The following is an 18813-nucleotide window of genomic DNA, read 5'->3' as shown; positions in this document are numbered from 1 at the left end:
ACAGCAAGGGGTCTATTTAATAACTAACAGGTTTTTGCCCCGTTAAGCAATTTTTCGCCCAATTTGATATACAAGTCATGTTGGGACAGCGCTTCTGATAGAAGGCTGTCGCGGCGAATTACTTCCTTTTAATGGAGACTCTGTCTGACCTGATAGAAAACAGCGCTGGGGAGAGGAGCAATGCTACCAGAGTAGGTTCTGAAGATCTTTCCCCATTGGATTCAATGGCTAACATCATCTTTAAATGGCGTTAGTGTTGGGATCAACTCCGAAAAGCTAAGCTATCTGACATCTCTTGTGTTAGGCCCTTCTTAAAGGAAGGTTTTACTTAAAAATTCCTAAACCATCTGGACAAAGCAGTTTCTTCATGGTTTAGGGCCTCATGAATAGGCCCCTAAGATACGTGCAGTGCGTCAGTTTGTTGTATGAGATAACGGTCATTCCATCATCACTTACACAAGCTGTAGTGTACTACAGAGAAATGTGCAATGTTTTATAAGAAACAATGTAGAGTATTGATGAATGGAAGGGGGACCTAACATGATAATAGGCGGTAATGTCTAATGGGATTTTCAGGTCTCGGAGCCATAGGAAACATAGAGACATAGGACAGTACCTGCCTTATTCCTTAGATTTTGACATGAATAGGACAAGGGGCACTGCATCTACTCCTATGCCAACCCGCAAACCTAGGTGCAAATAAAGATACGGGTGACATATGGTACATTTAGCATCTTACACCCGTAGACTCCAGTTTCACAGTGTCCCTCAAACCAAAACCTTTTAATGGAACTTTACAAACCATGCAATAAAATAAGTATTCATGTCTCCTCCACAGGCTTCCTCCCCACCCTCGGCCCGGCCTGGGTAAATATGTATGGGTCCACACGTAACTACACGCTGATGGATGAGCACCAAGATCTGAATGAGGGGCTTGGGGAGGGGGTGTCTTTCCGTGCTCGGCTATTACTGAGTCTCGCGGTGGAGATTTTGGACACAAGTTCCCCTGAACTTACCAGCTCTACAGAGGTGCAGATCGAAGGAGCTCCCCCGGTGGCTGATGTAAGAATTACATCTCACCTTTTTTTTTTCTCCTAAATAACTATTTTATTTTGTTTACAGCATTACTATGGCTTTTATTTATGGCTTTTAATATGTGATTGTCATTGCTTATCACAGTTATATCCGGACTAAAGCTAACTAACTGAACTCTAAAGACTGATCTGGACTCCGGATTTGCAGAATAACTGTACTGGATCTTTGTTTACAAGGTTTAAATCTGCAGCTGAGGTGTAATTACTAATACTCAGCGATACATAGGGGGCAGGACTGCCATCAGAACTTGTAGGGCCCAGTATAAATTAAACAGTCCCCTCCCCCTTCCGTATCTCACACCACCCATTTTTAATATTCCGCTACTTAATATTTGACTCCTCCCCTAGCTCCTCCTCCGAAATCTATGACTACAAAGTCCAGTAAGTGTTGCTGAAACACAGATTGGTAGCATTGGGTGAGCAAAAGGTTTCTTTGCTTATATATAGATGCTAATAAACACTAAAGCATACAAGCATATATATATATATATATATATATATATATATATATATATATATACATTGTTATTCAATAAGGAGCATTGTAAGTCTAAAACTCTCTAATTATGCACTAAATTTAACAAGACCTAGTGGAAATTGAAATCGCTGAAATGGGACAGAAGTCTTAACTTCTAAACAAGTATAGCTTTCATGTTACAGTGATTATGATGCGATTTTTGCTACCTTGATCAATGCACAGTTGAACAAAACACTATAAATAAAAATAAAGCTTCAAATATATAATTTATTATTTGGGTTACCACGTTGCTGCCCTCTACTGGCGGCTCAGGGCTATTACACACACTCAGACCTCTGTGTGGCAGCCGGATCTATCCCTTAGAGAGGAGCAGTCATCCAGACAGAAACCCTGAGAAGCAGGGGAGGTGTTTTATAATACCAGGGCTCCCAGCTCCACCGCCTGTCAGGCCAGGGGACCCGCAGAGTTAGAGGGGTTTGTGATAAACAGAGGTTTGGCAGGATTTGCAGTGGCCAGACTCCCTAGTCTATCCGGGGCAGTTATGAATAGTGTTCAGCTATATAGAAGAGGAGGCATTGCCCATAGCAACCAATCCGATTCTAGTACACGGTATAAAATGAAAGCAAATATCTAATTGGTGGCTACGGCCAACTCCATCTTTTCTTCACAGCAAACTGTGGGAGAGTTTTCCTAATTGACCCCCTTTGTGTATATTACAGTCGTGATTACGTGCCTTCAGTGTTTAATGCTGATCAGCCATTTTGTTTGATGATTTTCTCTCAGAACTGCACGGGCAAGATGGAGGAATTCTTTCTCTTCGGAGCATTCTTAGAAGCCACTATGGTGGATCGCAAGAGTGGAGACAAGCCTATCAACTTTGAGGTTACGATAGGTGATTACCTTGTTGTTCCCCGAATATGCATCTTAAAAGGACAATAGTGTTTTTTAACGCATTTTTACTTTCATCTTTTTGCATTTGGCATTATGTAGCCATCACTAACGGTCCGCAGCGGGGCAAAAGTCCATTTTGGTGGAAGACGTGGCCTTTAATAATCTTTTACGTATTTATTTGTGAATAATATAAACTGATTAATTCAATTGTACCTGTCCCGTACTCGTAGTCTAGGCAGCCATTTTGTAGATTGTCTCAATAGTCATGTGACATCAGTGAGTCAGGTGATGTGTTGTTCAGCACACAAAATGACCGCTTCCACTATGTGTAGGTGATGGATGCACTTTAACACGCTGCACATTGTATACACTTACATATACATTTCTATGGCTATAGTTTTAGTTATATGTTGGCGGCATTAAATCTAGTGCATAGATACTTCCATCACAAAGATGCGTCTGTCATCCTAATAATTTCAGAATCTTGCCCCAAGCCTATGAGATGTGTAGATACGCTACAGATCTGACACGAGTCACATTTTTACATGACACAGGGAGACTTAACTCCAAAAGTAAATCCAGCCCTGTTGCTTTTTGAGCATAATGTACAGTCAGTCATTTTAGTTTTGTCTCTGATATATTTCTGAGACACATTCTGGTAACAACGCATTTTGCCATGTTATTTCTGTAGGTAACTACGGTAACCAGGTTGATGGGACAACCAGGCCCAGTATTAAGAAGAAGAAGGACGGAGGTGATGGGGTTGAGGAAGAGTCTGAACTCCTGCAGAACTCCAGTGAGGATGAAGCAGACGACGACGGAGAAATGCAATCCATCTCTTGTTCTCCACCCATGAAGCCTTTTATAACAGACAGGTGATTACCTCGGACAGAAGGATCAGTGATGTTTAGCTGTCGTACATGAAATATGTCAGGGATTACTGCTGAGAATCCTCTGGAATCCTAAGGAGTTATATTGTGACTACTCTGTGCATAGTGCACTATCAAGAGCAGTCATTTGATGGGTATACAATCCTTCCTCTTCTACCTCCACCCTTTATAGCACCATCATCGATATAACATAACATACTGAATATTTTGCCGGCGTTCAGGTCCTACCTTTCCAAGTTTTAAGCTGTTGTGGACGACATCAAATGCTGCTTGGAAACTGGACACTAGCTTTGATACATAAAATACCTGTGGATTGATGTGGCCACATAAACACATAAACCACAGGGCCACATAAACCAACAACGACAACAACAGTCCTCAAATTTATAGCACAAAAACAAAGGGTGGAAGTTGATGTAATGTAAAGATAATTCTAGTGAGGAGGGTTCTGTACATTGTATTGCCACCAGCCCCGTCACTTCTCACTGACCTCTAGTACTTCTGTGTCTGCAGGAATTACTTCCACTTGCCGTACTTTGACAAGAAGCCATGTATCTACATTAAAAGCTGGTGGCAGGACCAGAGAAGAAGACTGTACAATGCCAACATCATGGACAAGATTGCCGACAAGCTGGTCAGTCATGTTGTAGCTTCAGTCTGAAGTGGTCACCAGAGTAGAGCATAGACAAAGCTGATCTAGTGTACTAACTGGGGTAATAGAGGTAGCAAGTGCTCTCAGGTCCAAGGGTGTCTGGGGGGACCAAAATATACTGCAGAGCATTGGGGTTGGCATGATGGACAGACAGGAGATGAAGGATGGATTTTAGGGAGCCTCCAGAAGAATAGAAGCGTTGGTGGCACACGTGATGTATGTGGTGTCCGTGTAATGGGCAGGGGCTGGTTGGGCAGGAGGGCATCTGCCCACGGGCCATTCCCATAGCGGGCTGCCTTGGGGCTTGGTCACTGGGCTATCTGCATTTTTTGCCTTTAAAACGTTCCTAACATACTACTGAGCCGATTCTCGCCCCCCATGGCTAAAATTTGCCAGGCAGCCCTTGATGATTGGTGTTATTACTGGTGGGTATGTGAGAGGGGGACCCCAATTCATTTTTGCCACCAAGGTCCTATAACTATAACATGACCATTATAGTAACTATATTACAATATATATTCAGCTTGCGCTATTTTATTTAATAAACAGTAAAGTGTAAAAAGAAACTTTGGATTTTTCAATCAGCCCTAAAATGTAAGAAAAGCTCACACTGTTCTGGGAAACAAGAGCCTGTAGATATATGTCGGGACTGATATAATACACATTTACCATTTAATGCCTATTATCATCATCATCATCTATATAGTGCCACTGATTCCACAGCGCTGTACAGAGAGCTCACTCACATCAATCTCTGCCCCATTGGAGCTTACAGTCTAAATTCCCTAACACACAAAGACAGAGAGAGAGACTAGGGTCAATTTTGATAGCAGCCAATTAACCTATTAGTATGGTTTTTTTTGGAGTGCGGGAGGAAACCAGAGCCCCCGGAGGAAACCCACGCAAACACGGGGAGAACATACAAACTCCACACAGATAAGGCCATGGTCGGGATATGAACTCATGACCCCAGTGCTGTGAGGCAGTAGTGCTAACCACTGAGCCACTGTGCTACCCTATTACTGGCATAACAGTTAGCGTCACTTTACAGAACCATCTCACAGTGATCCCTGTGACATCTGGCTCGTGGGATTATATTCACGGACTATAACCTCATAAAATGCTCAGCCCAGAAACTTTTTCTCATTCACAGATCATTATCCACATTCATGTACCCAACGGATGTCGTCTTAATATTGCTGACTCAGACATTGTAGCCAAAGCTAATTACAAGCAGAGTGCAGTGATGTCTAAACTCCGCCGCAAAGCGTTAGTTAATTGTGAGGAAACACAAGGGGATTCTGTAATGGGACTTAACAGCGTTAGCTAATTGTTAGCCAAACCCCTGGGAGAGGAGTGATACTAATTACATAGCACAGTCAGATTATACAGAGGAAATGAGTTTCTGGGGTGAGGTGGAATCGGAAGATGGGAAAAGAGACAGAATTGTCACCACGGTTTATTACTTTATGCAATTTAAAAAAATCTGTAATTTTGTATCTTCTCATATATTGAGATAACGGTTTCTATACTAAAATGCCCTAATAAAAATAAAGTTAAGTAATATAGGGAAAACTATATAGAGAAGAAAAACTAGTAACAATAAAGATGTGCTATAGGAATAATAAGAGTGTCACTGAAACATACTGTAGCAAATCTATTTATCAACGTCTTTTCTAGTAAACAGATTTATCCAAGCGGATATACCTATGCTTGCTGTGAAAAATTCACACTTACAAAACCGTCAGTTTTTAAATTGCAATCTCCTGAGCTCCGGATGGTCATTGAAACTGACAATCTAATAATTCTGTTTACGCGCTCGTCACACAAGATTGCTCCATGCAGACGGCAGATAGTGATAAATGTGACTGCCGTTATACTATGATAAATAACCCTGTATTCTGTTCCGTAACTAACTCTCCATACGGCCCATACAGGAGGAAGGGTTGAACGACGTCCATGAGATGATAAAAACGGAGAAGCCGTACCCAGAAAGGAGGCTGCGAGGGGTCCTGGAAGAGCTAAGTAGCAGCTGTTTGTGAGTATAATATCTCTCTGTACCTCTTGATATATCAGTCGTTGCAACTGATAGGGTAGATTGTCACACATAGACAGTACTTGGACTGCCAACTAGTTCTCAGATGAGGTAGATTATCACAGGTAGAGCGTATCGGCAGTGTGACAGGATCTACCACCTATGCCACCCTGTCTGTTGCTGGGCTTACTTTGCCACTGTTCCCTGTCGTTATCCCAATTGCGCCCTCTAACTGCAGTAGGAGGGGCTTTCAAATGCTGCCACCACTGGACTCCTTACCGGCATCCAGAACCAAGTTCCTTCTGGGTAACTGACGCTGCGAGTGTACCCCGTTACTGGTGTACCTGGGCTGGTACTCCTGACCTCATCCTATGGATCAGGGTTGCTGTGGATGGATCCCCCCTGGCCTATCACACTGGCCAGAGCTGCTTGATAGCGGGCAGAGCGGTGGTACTGGATGCTGGGTCCAAACCTCAGAAACAGCCAAGAACGGATTAGATTATGAGTCTAATCTGTAGGTCACATGATAGAAAAGTTTTCCAAGCAGGTCTTTGAAGCAAGTGATGTTTATTTGCTCACCCTGGTTGAAGGTACCGGGGAGCAGGATAGATGGAACAAGAAGGACCATTTTACAAGACAGTGCTTTTTATACAGATTTGAACACAGCCTCACTGGGTAAGCCAGCCCCCTTGAGGTCTGAGATATTTTTAAAATCAGGATACAATTTGTTTACCCAAACATGGATTTACATGCAATGCAAAGCTAACAATATTTACACTTATCTGTGATATTCTCAAACTTGCTGTGATTTCCTGCATCTTATTCTGGACACAGGAAATCTAACAGCAGTCTAATTAAACGTTCCTGTGTCTTCAGGTGCTAGACCCTCACACATCAAAAGGTTTAATTAACATGAGATTAACATAGGTCCTTTCTTCAGACAGTCACAGAATACACATTCCCAAAGAAAGGTACAAAACTCCAAACAAGTCATCTCCCCACATCACGATACACAAAATACTTCCTCCACAAAGGCTTATTATATCAGATATATACCTCACAAATCATATATTTCCTCTGGCAAAGATAAAACAAACACATTTCTTCCTCTGCTCTCAGAAATAAAGATATCTATTTTACCAACACACCCACAATATAAAAAACAAGTACATTTGCAATTATATAAATAAGCGCCCTGCGCTATTTCCTTTAAATAAATTTATACCATAAGTTATTTATAAGTGATCCAGTCACAGGCAGTGTCTGCTCTCTCTCAGATTAGGTAGTTTATCTTAGGTAGAGCATAGCAACAGTATCTGCTCTCTCTCACTTGAGGTAGATTATCGCAGGTAGAGAGTATCAGCAGTGTCTTCTTTTTCTCAGATAAGATAGTTTGTCACAGGTAGAGAGTATCAGCAGTGTCTGCTCTCTCACAGATGAGGTAGATTATCACGGGTAGAGAGTATCAGCAATATCTGCTCTCTCACAGGTGAGGTAGATTATCACGGGTAGAGAGTATCAGCAATATCTGCTCTCTCACAGATGAGGAAAATTATCACAGGTAGAGAGTATCAGCAGTGTCTGCTCTCTCTCTCAGTTGAGGTAGATTATCACAGGTAGAGAGTATCAGCAGTGTCTGCTCTCTCTCAGATGAGGTAGATTATCACAGGTAGAGAGTATCAGCAATATCTGCTCTCTCACAGATGAGATAGTTTGTCACAGATAGAGAGTATCAGCAGTGTCTGCTCTCTCACAGATGAGGTAGATTATCACGGGTAGAGAGTATCAGCAATATCTGCTCTCTCACAGATGAGGAAAATTATCACAGGTAGAGAGTATCAGCAGTGTCTGCTCTCTCTCTCTCAGTTGAGGTAGATTATCACAGGTAGAGAGTATCAGCAGTGTCTGCTCTCTCTCTCAGTTGAGGTAGATTATCACAGGTAGAGAGTATCAGCATTGTCTGCTCTCTCTCAGATGAGGTAGATTATCACAGGTAGAGAGTATCAGCAGTGTCTGCTCTCAGATGAGATAGTTTGTCACAGGTAGAGAGTATCAGCAGTGTCTGCTCTCTCTCTCAGTTGAGGTAGATTATCACAGATAGAGAGTATCAGCAGTGTCTGCTCTCTCTTAGATGAGGTAGATTATCACAGGTAGACAGTATCTGGAGTATCTGCTATATCACAGATGAGGTAGATTATCACAGGTAGAGAGTATCAGCATTGTCTGCTCTCTCTCAGATGAGGAAGATTATCACAGGTAGAGAGTATCAGTAGTGTCTGCTCTCTCTTAGATGAGGTAGATTATCACAGGTAGAGAGCACCTGTAGTGTCTGCTATATCACAGATGATGTAGATTATCACAGGTAGAGAGTATCAGCATTGTCTGTTCTCTCTTAGATGAGGTAGATTATCACATGTAGAGAGTATCAGTAGTGTCTGCTCTCCCTTAGATGAGGTAGATTATCACAGGTAGACAGTATCTGGAGTATCTGCTATATCACAGATGAGGTATATTATCACAGGTAGAGAGTATCAGCATTGTCTGCTCTCTCTCAGATGAGGAAGATTATTACAGGTAGAGAGTATCAGCAGTGTCTGCTCTCTCTTAGATGAGGTAGATTATCACAGGTAGACAGTATCTGGAGTATCTGCTATATCACAGATGAGGTATATTATCACAGGTAGAGAGTATCAGCATTTTCTGCTCTCTCTCAGTTGAGGTAGATTATCACAGATAGAGAGTAAGCAGTGTCTGCTCTCTCTTAGATGAGGTAGATTATCACAGGTAGACAGTATCTGGAGTATCTGCTATATCACAGATGAGGTAGATTATCACAGGTAGAGAGTATCAGCATTGTCTGCTCTCTCTCAGATGAGGAAGATTATCACAGGTAGAGAGTATCAGTAGTGTCTGCTCTCTCTTAGATGAGGTAGATTATCACAGGTAGAGAGCACCTGTAGTGTCTGCTATATCACAGATGAGGTAGATTATCACAGGTAGAGAGTATCAGCATTGTCTGCTCTCTCTTAGATGAGGTAGATTATCACATGTAGAGAGTATCAGTAGTGTCTGCTCTCTCTTAGATGAGGTAGATTATCACAGGTAGACAGTATCTGGAGTATCTGCTATATCACAGATGAGGTATATTATCACAGGTAGAGAGTATCAGCATTGTCTGCTCTCTCTTAGATGAGGTAGATTATCACATGTAGAGAGTATCAGTAGTGTCTGCTCTCTCTTAGATGAGGTAGATTATCACAGGTAGACAGTATCTGGAGTATCTGCTATATCACAGATGAGGTATATTATCACAGGTAGAGAGTATCAGCATTGTCTGCTCTCTCTCAGATGAGGAAGATTATCACAGGTAGAGAGTATCAGCAGTGTCTGCTCTCTCTTAGATGAGGTAGATTATCACAGGTAGACAGTATCTGGAGTATCTGCTATATCACAGATGAGGTATATTATCACAGGTAGAGAGTATCAGCAGTGTCTGCTCTCTCTCAGATGAGGAAGATTATCACAGGTAGAGAGTATCAGCAGTGTCTGCTCTCTCTTACATGAGGTAGATTATCACAGGTAGAGAGCACCTGGAGTGTCTGCTATCTCACATATGAGGTAGATTATCACAGGTAGAGAGTCAGCAGTGTCTGCTCTCTCTCAGATGAGGAAGATTATCATAGGTAGAGAGTATCAGCATTGTATGCTCTCTCTCAGATGAGATAGTTTGTCACAGATAGAGAGTATCAGCAGTATCTGCTCTCTCACAGATGAGGTATATTATCACGGGTAGAGAGTATCAGCAGTATCTGCTCTCTCACAGATGAGGAAAATTATCACAGGTAGAGAGTTTTAGCAGTGTCTGCTCTCTCTCTCAGTTGAGGTAGATTATCACAGGTAGAGAGTATCAGCAGTGTCTGCTATCTCTCAGATGAGATAGTTTGTCACAGGTAGAGAGTATCAGCAGTGTCTGCTCTCTCTCAGATGAGGAAGATTATCACAGGTAGAGAGTATCAGCAGTGTCTGCTCTCAGATGATGAAGATTATCAAAGGTAGAGAGTATCAGCAGTGTCTGCTCTCTCAGATGAGGAAGATTATCACAGGTAGAGAGTATCAGTAGTGTCTGCTCTCTCTTAGATGAGGTAGATTATCACAGGTAGACAGTATCTGGAGTATTTGCTATATCACAGATGAGGTGGATTATCACAGGTAGAGAGTATCAGCAGTGTCTGCTCTCTCTCAGATGAGGAATATTTTCACAGGTAGAGAGTATCAGCATTGTCTGCTCTCTCTCAGATGAGGAAGATTATCACAGGTAGGGAGTATCAGCAGTGTCTGCTCTCTCTCTCAGTTGAGGTAGATTATCACAGATAGAGAGTATCAGCAGTGTCTGCTCTCTCTTAGATGAGGTAGATTATCACAGGTAGACAGTATCTGGAGTATCTGCTATATCACAGATGAGGTAGATTATCACAGGTAGAGAGTATCAGCATTGTCTGCTCTCTCTCAGATGAGGAAGATTATCACAGGTAGAGAGTATCAGTAGTGTCTGCTCTCTCTTAGATGAGGTAGATTATCACAGGTAGAGAGCACCTGTAGTGTCTGCTATATCACAGATGAGGTAGATTATCACAGGTAGAGAGTATCAGCATTGTCTGCTCTCTCTTAGATGAGGTAGATTATCACATGTAGAGAGTATCAGTAGTGTCTGCTCTCTCTTAGATGAGGTAGATTATCACAGGTAGACAGTATCTGGAGTATCTGCTATATCACAGATGAGGTATATTATCACAGGTAGAGAGTATCAGCATTGTCTGCTCTCTCTCAGATGAGGAAGATTATCACAGGTAGAGAGTATCAGCAGTGTCTGCTCTCTCTTAGATGAGGTAGATTATCACAGGTAGACAGTATCTGGAGTATCTGCTATATCACAGATGAGGTATATTATCACAGGTAGAGAGTATCAGCATTGTCTGCTCTCTCTCAGTTGAGGTAGATTATCACAGATAGAGAGTATCAGCAGTGTCTGCTCTCTCTTAGATGAGGTAGATTATCACAGGTAGACAGTATCTGGAGTATCTGCTATATCACAGATGAGGTAGATTATCACAGGTAGAGAGTATCAGCATTGTCTGCTCTCTCTTAGATGAGGTAGATTATCACAGGTAGAGAGTATCAGTAGTGTCTGCTCTCTCTTAGATGAGGTAGATTATCACAGATAGAGAGTATCAGCAGTGTCTGCTCTCTCTTAGATGAGGTAGATTATCACAGGTAGACAGTATCTGGAGTATCTGCTATATCACAGATGAGGTATATTATCACAGGTAGAGAGTATCAGCATTGTCTGCTCTCTCTCAGATGAGGAAGATTATCACAGGTAGAGAGTATCAGCATTGTCTGCTCTCTCTCAGATGAGGAAGATTATCACAGATAGAGAGTATCAGCATTGTCTGCTCTCTCTCAGATGAGGAAGATTATCACAGGTAGAGAGTATCAGCATTGCCTGCTCTCTCTTACATGAGGTAGATTATCACAGGTAGAGAGCACCTGTAGTGTCTGCTATCTCACAGATGAGGTAGATTATCACAGGTGGAGAGTAAGCTATGGAATTCCCTCTCACCAGAGGTCAGACTATGGGATTCCCTCCCACCAGAGGTCAGGCTATGGGATTCTCTCCCACCAGAGGTCAGGCAATGGGATTTCCTCCAACTAGAGGTCAAGCTATGGAATTTCCTCCCACTAGAGGTCAAGCTATGGGATTCCCTCCCACCAGAGGTCAGACTATTATTATTATTATTATTATTTTTTATTTATAGGGCGCCACTAGCTATCCGTAGCGCCATACAGGGACAGACAGAAACACTATACAGGGTGAGACAGCACGGTACAGTTAACAAAAAGCACAGTAACTCCGAAGCTCAATGTACAGCTAGATGAGAGGTGAGAGCCCCAAGAGGGGTAGAAGGGCAGGAGGACCTCGTAGAAGAGACAAGGAGCTGAATAGCAGAGTTAAGGTGGTGGAGAACAGAAGGAGAGGAGGGATTTCTATGGGATTTCCTCCCAAAAGAGGTCAGACTATGGGATTCCCTTCCACCAGAGGTCAGACTATGGGATTCCCTCCCACCAGAGGTCAGGCTATGCCATTCCCTCCCACCAAAGATCAGGCTATGGGATTCCCTCCCATCATACGTCTGACTATGGTATCCCATATTGTATGGATTCCCTCCCACCAAATCTCAGGCTATGGGATTCCTCCCACCAAAGCTGGTAAACCTTCTGTTTGCAGCATTTCAGCAATATGAAGGAATTCTCAGCAGTTTCATTGTTGTTTTCAGATATGACTGTCTTTAAATACCCAGTATAATAACTGTACTATCACCCTGTAGGCATGGTGGAATCTTTAATGCCAAATTGATATTTACCCCAGAACATAGTTTCTACTGTTTATTTCCTATATAATCTGCACAATAGCTGTGGACAGATTTGTTGTTTTACATTAATACATGTACGATGCCTCTTTGACATTATAATACTATAAATAATTTCCTTTTCAGCCGCTTTGTCACCCTGGCGAATAAGGACCAGAATCAGAATGGTCGGACCAAACTGGACCGGGAGAGATTGAAGTCCTGCATGCGAGAACTGGTAACTACCTGCACATATGTGTCTGCTGTCCCAATACATGTTCTACCGTGTTCTCACTCTTATGTTTACACCTACAGGAGAATATGGGGACACAAGCCAAGACAATGAGGTCCCAAGTGAAGAAAAATACGGTGAAAGATAAACTAAAATTAGTCCAGAATTTCCTGCAGAAACTGCGATTCCTGGCAGATGAGGTGGGCCATTCTTCTATATATATATAGCAGTCATATAAGTTACATCATTATATACTGTAGGTCGCCTATGTTATATAGGTGACATCAATATATATATTATGGGTGGCCTATGTTATATAGGTTATGTCAGCTTATACTGTAGAAGGGCTATGTTACATAGGTTATGTCAGCTTATACTGTAGAAGGGCTATGTTATATAGGTTATGTCAGCTTATACTGTAGAAGGGCTATGTTACATAGGTTATGTCAGCTTATACTGTAGAAGGGCTATGTTATATAGGTTATGTCAGCTTATACTGTAGAAGGGCTATGTTACATAGGTTATGTCAGCTTATACTGTAGAAGGGCTATGTTATATAGGTTATGTCAGCTTATACTGTAGAAGGGCTATGTTACATAGGTTATGTCAGCTTATACTGTAGAAGGACTATGCTATATAGGTTATGTCAGCTTATACTGTAGAAGGGCTTTGTTACATAGGTTATGTCAGCTTATACTGTAGAAGGACTATGCTATATAGGTTATGTCATCTTATACTGTAGAAGGACTATGCTATATAGGTTATGTCAGCTTATACTGTAGAAGGGCTATGTTATATAGGTTATGTCAGCTTATACTGTAGAAGGGCTATGTTATATAGGTTATGTCAGCTTATACTGTAGAAGGGCTATGTTATATAGGTTATGTCAGCTTATACTGTAGAAGGACTATGTTATATAGGTTATGTCAATCTATTCTGCAGGTGAGTTATATTATATAGGTTATGTACGTACTATTTGTAGCTGTTGTGTGCAATGTGTGGTTTGTGATTGTGTACTCTGTTCATTCCCCTATGTACGGCTCTGCGGACCCTTATATATAAGAGATAATAATTTTATCAGTAAATACTGTAGGTAGGCTCTACCATATAAGCTATGCAGTATTTAGGCATCATAATTCATTATATATGTCACTATAAGTCCTATGGGTAATATTTGATGTTTTTCCAATCGGCGGTGTATAGTTCCTACCAGTCATTAAACTTCAGGATCCCTCAAATTGTTTTCTTTTTGTGTCTAATGGGTCTTCTATTTTTAATGTCCTTTTCCTGAATGTAATTCTCAGTATCTCTCCTGTATTAAGAGTAATAATTTGATCATATGTTAAAGAGAGATGACATTGCAGTTTCCACATATAGGGAATAATACCGTACTGAAAATTGCATCCAACATTCCGATCAGGAGAATCAGTACTGAGCACTTGTCATAGATACTATACAGAACCACGTCTTATATCTATCTCAGAGAGCAGGACACGTGCTATGTCTGTAATAATCTCGTATACTGAGAGTAATGCAGAGATTTGCATACAGAACAGGAGAAGTGGTGCTGTGCTTTGTCCATACACACAAGATAAACACAGACACTGAGAATTAAGCAATAATAATAATTCAGAGCCCGCCAATCAGCAGCAGAGAGGAAAAGATTTTAAAAACTTTTAAAATGTATTGTTTTCAATCTTTTTTAATCTTTATTAAACTTAAACATAACTTATTGCTGGAAAATTTCTGGATATAATTATATTGTCTGTGGAACAACAGAACATCAGTGTTAGAGTTGCAGTATAACTACTTATTCATTTCCTGATTGCTGAAAATATTTATAGACAGTTTTTTACATTTTATTGGACATTTATTTCCTTATGAATATTGGTGTTTGCGGTATTTAGACGTGCCAGGCTCAGAGCACCAACTGATTTTTTCATTTGTTTGCTTGTTAGTAAAATATTCCATCAATAAATCTTTTTTAGGTTTATTGAAGGATAATAAATTTTTAATCAAAATTTGAAAGTAGTGTTGTTGGTATAACATATGTCAGCCACCACCTGACTGTCAGCCTGGTATCTGTCAAGAATATCGTTTTAGATACTGAGAATTACACGTTGCATAGAGAAAAAGGATTAATGATAATGACATTTTAGGGGGTGAAAGTTGAACAACAGTAACGTGTGAAATGACTTCAGTTTTGGGAGATATGAGGTTCTCTGTGAACTAATGGATTCATCCCGGTGATCGTTTCGTTGTCTCTCCTCACAGCCACAGCACAGTATACCAGACATCTTCATCTGGATGTTGAGCAACAACAAGCGTGTAGCCTACGCCCGCATCCCCTCCAAGGACATCCTGTACTCTATCGTGGACGAGGAGACTGGAAAGGACTGTGGCAAGGTCAAGTGCGTCTTCCTTAAGGTTAGTGGCAGCGTCAGAATAGGCCAAGATCTAACAGACAGACTCAGAACAGCCGTCAAGATTACCAGGGCTCCAACTAGTGGTTTGTGGGACAAAACATGACAACAAGATCTATATCATGTACAGCATTGTGCGTTTATAGGATGCAATGCGAGTGTGGCATGCAGACAGAGTAGACTTGCTTGTCCATTGCAATAAGGATCCCTCTATTTCAGCAATAGGCAGGCTGATACAGTTCAGGGGCCACATGGTGGGCCCTCTAACCTTCAAAAAGGCCACACATCACATAGGCAAACTGTGTGGGGGTTTCCTAGTGTCTGGAAAACCCCCATCCAAGCATGGGGCACTGTATAATTGAGGTGGCTGGACCTAACAGTAGTGCACGCAGCATTGCCCATGTATATTATGGGGATAGGAAGAGTTGGAGAGCAGTCAAGCACTGTCTAATATTATAGCCACGCCCCCACGCATGCTGGTCACGCCCACTGGCGGCGTGGTGTGGAAACCCCCCTCTACAAATCCTGCGTTTGCCCCTGCATCACCCTTAATCTCAGAAATAAGTTAAAACAAAACGAGACACCTATCTGTAATAAGATATCAGCAGCATACTAAACAAGTGTTACCAGGGGAGGGCTGGCAAATTTTAGCCTGGAGGGCAAGGCTCGACTCAGCAGCCTATTAGGAACATTTAAAGGGACAAAAATGCTGGTGGCCAGTGACCCGGCCCAAGGCTGCCCACTAAGGGCCCGGCCCGGGGAACAGATGCCCCCCAGCCCAGCCTGCCCCTGAGTGTTACATACAGTTATAACAAACCAATGTGACGATGAGGAGGGAGCTGGGGGCCACAGGAGAAGCCTTACAGGGCTTCTTGTAGCCCTAGAACTGCCTGTTGCTCATTACTGCTAATTGCTATAAATTAACTAATTGGTTGAGCTGAGTGACTCAATAAATATCATACCATCTGCATAATAATTTAATGTCAGCTGACTAACGAACCCCTCTGGCTACACCCTAGCTGTAGAGGCTGGACCCACAGCCGGCTACCTTCGGCTGGGTCACTGGGCTATCTGCATTTTTTTTTCCTTTAAAAAGCTCCCAATAGGCCTCTGAGCCACGTCTCACCCCTTAACACCCAGCCAGACACTGCTGGTACCAATGTGTTAATACTGACATTGGAACACTATCATGGATAAGATGTGTTCTGTAGTAGAGTGAATAAGGATGAAGACTACGGGGAATCACTGTGAGTTTGTTAATGCTCCGTCAGTTCTGTGTGGGCTCAGTAATTGAGGTCGTCCCTCACTCCTAGTTCTGCTCCCGCGACTGACAATCACATAGAGCTCTCCCCACAGTCTGCAGCGTAAGCAGTTTTACCGTATCTGGCTTCTAACAGACCTGAGATATGACCTCTATTAGAGTGGGCAATGGAGCAGGTTATTACTCCTTTCCATATAGATTAGTCAGTCTACACAAGTATCAGTGTATCCAGGGAGAAATACCTCTAGTCATTACAATGTATTGATATAAATATCCACAGGCAGCATTAAATCACATACATTAGATAGGTGTCACACCGGCATTTAAGAAACAAAGTATTTCTGCTGCTTTCAAACATAAATGAAAGGAGCATCTCATTGGTGTTTTTGAGAATTTATTATTAGCTGGGGAAAACGCTGCTTTGATACACCAGTAGTTATCTACAGCTTGTGCATTTCAGCCCTCAGCGTTTCACATTCATTTCAATAGGCCTAGAGTGCAGCATTTTTATATCTGCTTGGTGAAAACGCTGCATGCAGCCTTCTGGAGCTCTGGATGCTTTGGAAACCGTTTGTGTGATAGCGGAGAGCAGGGCCCAGAGGCATCACTGATGCGAATTTACAGCCAATATCTGTTGTTTTTTATTGAAGCAGAAATTGCTGCTTCCAAAACCCACGTATGACACCAAGAGATGAAACCAATATTAAGTGTAACAAGGAGAAATACAGGGAATTATTCAGGAAACTAAAGATGTCAGATGGATGTATAGATGAGAGATGATGAACAGTTTTTAGTATGCTGTGGATATTGGTGGCCTAAATGTTCCACATTATTTCACAGTGGAACAATAATCTGAAGACAAGGATCAGATTGCAGGGAGACTGTATTGTAGCACATGACGACGTTCAGCAAATGCTCTGACATCTACAGTATAAAGCATAAGAGAACAACTAGTAAACTCAATTATATCCTAACCAGGGGACCACAAGTCCAGAGGCAGGCGGCTTGCTGGATGTTATAGAGCTACAATTCCCAACTTGTCCTTACATACCTTGACTAGTGTGACATGCTGAGACCAGTAGTTCCACAGCAGCTGGCAAGCTACAGGTTGCCTAACGAACCCTCAGTCTATCATCGCATCCGGTGCATTGTGTCCTTTTACCATTACACAACATGTCCTTCACATCCAGATATACTGATAATGGGTCCGATCCCACACGCACCTGCCATATAGCTATATAACTCCAGTCGGAAGATCATTTCCAGAAGACATGATAGAATTTTTTTTTAACATGTCCAGATTGTGGAGTTTAGTCAGAAGTGTCCCCAGTTCTACCACAACCTCAGCAGAAGGAACTGACTGTTGTCATCCTGCTCTCTGTATACACTATAAAGTCAGAGAGTTGCGGATCTGCAAGTACATCGTGCAGTGGAGAAGCCAGAAGCGGAACTGGGAGATTGGATCTCTCGGAACTTTGCACAGAATGTGCCACAACGTCGCTCGTATCAATTCTCCCAGAGTTCCACATTCTAAGAGTAAAGAAGAGAGACATAAATCTTTCAGATGTTTTATCCACAAACATAATACGGAATCTGTAACCAGATAGAGATCTAGACTGGCTGTTCTTTGTGATCATATGTTTTATTCCCTCTTACCTAAACATGGTATTTCTGCTCAAGATATTTATATAGCGCCTACATATCACACAGCACTTTACAGAGAATATTTAATCTCTGGCTTGTTCCTCCAGTTGAGCTTAATCTATACTCCCTAACAAGCAGATGGACACACACTAGGGTTAATGTGTTTTATTTAAATATTTGGATTTTTAGGAGCAGAAGCCTATCTCACCTACCTCATTCTCTCCTCGTTTCTATCCCTCCAGCTGCCGGGTAGAAGAGGCTTTGGCCCAGCAGGTTGGACCGTACAAGCAAAGATGGAGGTCTACCTGTGGCTGGGATTGAATAAGCAGAGAAGGGATTTCTTGTGTGGTCTTCCATGTGGCTTTGAGGAGATTAAAGCAATCAAGGGTCCTGGGCTGCAATGCTTCCCTCCAATCAGCTTAAGCTACACAAGTAAGTGATGAAAGAATTGTCCTGTTTGTCTTATCTGTCATAAAGTTGATGCTGTAGTTCCACTGTGGCTGGCGTAGCCACAGATTACCTAACTCTGTTTATAAGTCAGTTCTTTTAACCACTGGGCATACAACCATTCATGGTTGCATGTGTGTTGTCCAGGACATGTATGATGCAGTCCATGTCGCTCTGTTCCCTGCGTGTTACAGTTCTGTTTTTGTTCCCCAGAGAAGCAGGTGTTCCAGCTGCGAGCGCACATGTACCAAGCGCGCAGTTTGTTTGCGGCAGACAGTAGCGGTCTCTCTGACCCATTTGCCCGAGTCTTCTTTAACACTCAGAGTCAGTGCACAGAGGTGAGTCCGGACTCCGTGCTG

General features: G+C 42.1%; 1 protein-coding gene across 15 annotated transcripts in view; it reads left to right on the top strand.

The window, feature by feature from the left end:
• Window positions 1-18813, top strand: part of OTOF (otoferlin) — a 309139-nt gene that overhangs the window by 242740 nt on the left and 47586 nt on the right. For all 15 annotated transcript variants that reach the window (XM_075201127.1, XM_075201124.1, XM_075201132.1 and 12 more), the window contains exons 15-24: window positions 839-1062; window positions 2356-2464; window positions 3155-3338; window positions 3867-3987; window positions 5943-6043; window positions 12595-12685; window positions 12763-12879; window positions 14954-15106; window positions 18250-18439; window positions 18668-18792. In XM_075201127.1, coding sequence (XP_075057228.1) covers window positions 839-1062; window positions 2356-2464; window positions 3155-3338; window positions 3867-3987; window positions 5943-6043; window positions 12595-12685; window positions 12763-12879; window positions 14954-15106; window positions 18250-18439; window positions 18668-18792 — 1415 coding nt within the window. The remainder of the gene's footprint in view (window positions 1-838; window positions 1063-2355; window positions 2465-3154; window positions 3339-3866; window positions 3988-5942; window positions 6044-12594; window positions 12686-12762; window positions 12880-14953; window positions 15107-18249; window positions 18440-18667; window positions 18793-18813) is intronic.

Source organism: Mixophyes fleayi, chromosome 3, assembly GCF_038048845.1.
Source record: "Mixophyes fleayi isolate aMixFle1 chromosome 3, aMixFle1.hap1, whole genome shotgun sequence".
NCBI lineage: Eukaryota > Metazoa > Chordata > Amphibia > Anura > Limnodynastidae > Mixophyes > Mixophyes fleayi.
The sequence above is the reverse complement of the archived record's forward strand: the minus strand, read 5'-3'. Positions and strand labels throughout refer to the sequence as shown.